We start from the raw sequence: 2,230 nt of genomic DNA, 5'->3' as shown, positions 1-2,230 counted from the left end.
TTTTAATTCCTACCATTCGTAGCGCTGTAATCTTATTTTAAATTAATCGGATAAGGTTGGGCGTGACATGAAAATGGTAAGGACACAAAATGCATTATATAATAAGTTCATTCTATACTTTCTCGATGGTAAAAATATCCTGCTCATAAATTAGTCAGAGATTTGCGAGTAAATCTCGCAAATATACGGTTTCGCTGTTAAATCCAAACAAACTTCGGAAGTACGGGAACCACTTCCGGCGAAGAAATGTTCACGTGCGACCTCTAGTGTCATCGTGGAGGTACAAAACGTGAAGAATCATCGGGCGTGTCGTCGTGGTTTATCTGCCATAAATTATTCATTAGTACATCGAGGTTACGCGTTGAAAGTTTGTATAGGACCTCATCGAAGTTGACTCATTCGCAGTGTACCATCGAACTGTGCGAAAGATTCGTTCTTTTCGGAACGCGAGCAAAGAATGTCCTGCGGTCTGCCATAACCAAATCGTTTACTCCTCAAGCAGGTTCAGTAGCTCCATCTTGCGGAAACTGAAAGAACAGGGTCGATAAAACCGCGAAGGAATTTGAAACGTGCTTCCATTAGAAGCATCCGAACTTGAAAATGCAAAGTCGACTTCGAAACGATTGGTTGATATAACTGACGAAGGATTCGAAGGTTTAAACATGTATGAAAATCTGTTCAAGAACCCACTGCATCGAGTGTTCGTGTATGGAACACTGAAACGAGGGGAACCCAATCATAATCTGATTCAAGACACCGCGAATGGATATGCGAAGTTTTTGGGACTTGGGAAGACTACCGTTCCTTATCCATTGATAATTGCAACCAAATATAACATACCATTTTTGTTAAAGAAACCAGGAGTTGGTTACGTGAGTACTGCATGCGTTTGAAATCTTAGTGTTCGTTGACAGTCGCTGCAATAATTTTATGATGTTTTTATTCAAATCTTCCGAATTTGGTTTTCTGTGCATATTCAATTTTTATTGCTGATGTTTCGAGTTATAGTCTTACTGATTCAATTATTCTATACTGTACCTTCATATTACGAAACAGCATGTTTTGGGCGAAATATATGACGTGGACACGAAAATGCTGAAGAAATTGGACGAACTGGAAGAGCACCCGACGTTCTATGAACGATCAGAAGAGAATGTCCTAATGGCTTCAGAAACTAAGATTAAAGGAAACGATAATTTTGAGGAAGTAATTGTTCGAGTAAATTACTTCAATTTCAAAGACGGTGTAAAAGTAACTCTGTTACTATAGTCGTTTGTTCTTAGGTCGGTAGCTTGATGAAGGTTTGGATCTATTTTCTACCAAAGTTCCGCTCTTCTTTGTTGCACCTCCCCATGTACAACTCATACAGCAACGAGGGAAGTCATGGACTGAAGTATTGCGAGAAGTATGTTCGCGATCCCTCGCACAATCACCGAAACGAAGTCGACACTCTGATAATTATTCCCCTGATAATTTGTTTCCAGTGAGGAGAGTACGATAAGGCCGGAAGATCTGCTTTGACGAAGCAGCGTCTTTGTAAAATTTTCATTATTTCCTAACGTCGTACGAATACTTGTATATTTCTATTGTTACTTGTAGTCAGTAAATGGTTGTCTATTGAATATTATGACACTTTTATATTTTATATCCCATCTCCCATCTATTCATTACACTGCCCTCCATCAATTTCATTAGAGAAAAAGAAGGAAGAAGGGAAAAAGAAACGAATAGGTGGTAGATCTTGGGTGGGAGTAAATAGGAAGGAAAGATGTCAAGAATGACTAATCTATTCTAATATGTACAGAGATGAATACGGTTCGAGTACTACGATTGGTGATATAAATATTAACAATAAGTAACAAAAAGCATCGAATCGCGTGCACTGAATTGCTTGGAAAAAACATTTATTATTATTTCACAAAAACCTTGGAACATCGCGCGTCGAGGTATACGAAATGAAGAAATGATGAAAAGAAGAATATTATCAAAACATTTCTATCTGTGATTTTTTCGAATTTTTCTTTTTTTATTATCATTAAGTTCATTGTTCGTCACGCTGCACCCCACTCTCTATCTTTCGCGCACACTCGCTTTCTCTGTCATTCTATCGCTTTCTCTCTCGGTTAACAAGTCGCGATAAAAATTATTTTTATTTTCAACTATTCTGTAACAAAAGGCAGGCGAAGTCCACGCCGACTCTGACAAAGAATCGACTGACTTAATGCTGTCG

General features: G+C 38.3%; 1 protein-coding gene across 2 annotated transcripts; it reads left to right on the top strand.

Annotated features, from left to right (window-relative positions):
- The first annotated feature begins 279 nt into the window (after positions 1 to 279).
- LOC143182992 (putative gamma-glutamylcyclotransferase CG2811) lies at positions 280 to 1,622 on the top strand. 2 transcript variants are annotated; one of them, XM_076384349.1, is made up of 4 exons: positions 280 to 872; positions 1,057 to 1,218; positions 1,284 to 1,405; positions 1,485 to 1,622. In XM_076384349.1, the coding sequence occupies exons 1-4, from the start codon at positions 663 to 665 to the stop codon at positions 1,519 to 1,521; spliced, it is 531 nt and encodes a 176-aa protein (XP_076240464.1). In that variant the 5' UTR covers positions 280 to 662; the 3' UTR covers positions 1,522 to 1,622. The 2 variants fall into 2 exon arrangements, with proteins under 2 accessions (XP_076240464.1, XP_076240465.1); XM_076384350.1 differs by having other exon boundaries at positions 283 to 872; positions 1,057 to 1,206.
- Positions 1,623 to 2,230: the final 608 nt, after the last annotated feature.

This window comes from Calliopsis andreniformis, chromosome 9 (genome assembly GCF_051401765.1).
Source record: "Calliopsis andreniformis isolate RMS-2024a chromosome 9, iyCalAndr_principal, whole genome shotgun sequence".
In the NCBI taxonomy this organism is placed as follows: domain Eukaryota; kingdom Metazoa; phylum Arthropoda; class Insecta; order Hymenoptera; family Andrenidae; genus Calliopsis; species Calliopsis andreniformis.
The sequence above is the reverse complement of the archived record's forward strand: the minus strand, read 5'-3'. Positions and strand labels throughout refer to the sequence as shown.

Coding starts and splice junctions, on each gene's coding strand:
- LOC143182992 (XM_076384349.1), top strand. CDS start 663: ATGTATGAAAATCTGTTCAAGAACCCACTGCATCGAGTGTTCGTGTAT. Junction 873..1,056: donor AGAAACCAGGAGTTGGTTAC/GTGAGTACTGCA, acceptor ATTACGAAACAG/CATGTTTTGGGCGAAATATA. Junction 1,219..1,283: donor TTGAGGAAGTAATTGTTCGA/GTAAATTACTTC, acceptor GTTTGTTCTTAG/GTCGGTAGCTTGATGAAGGT.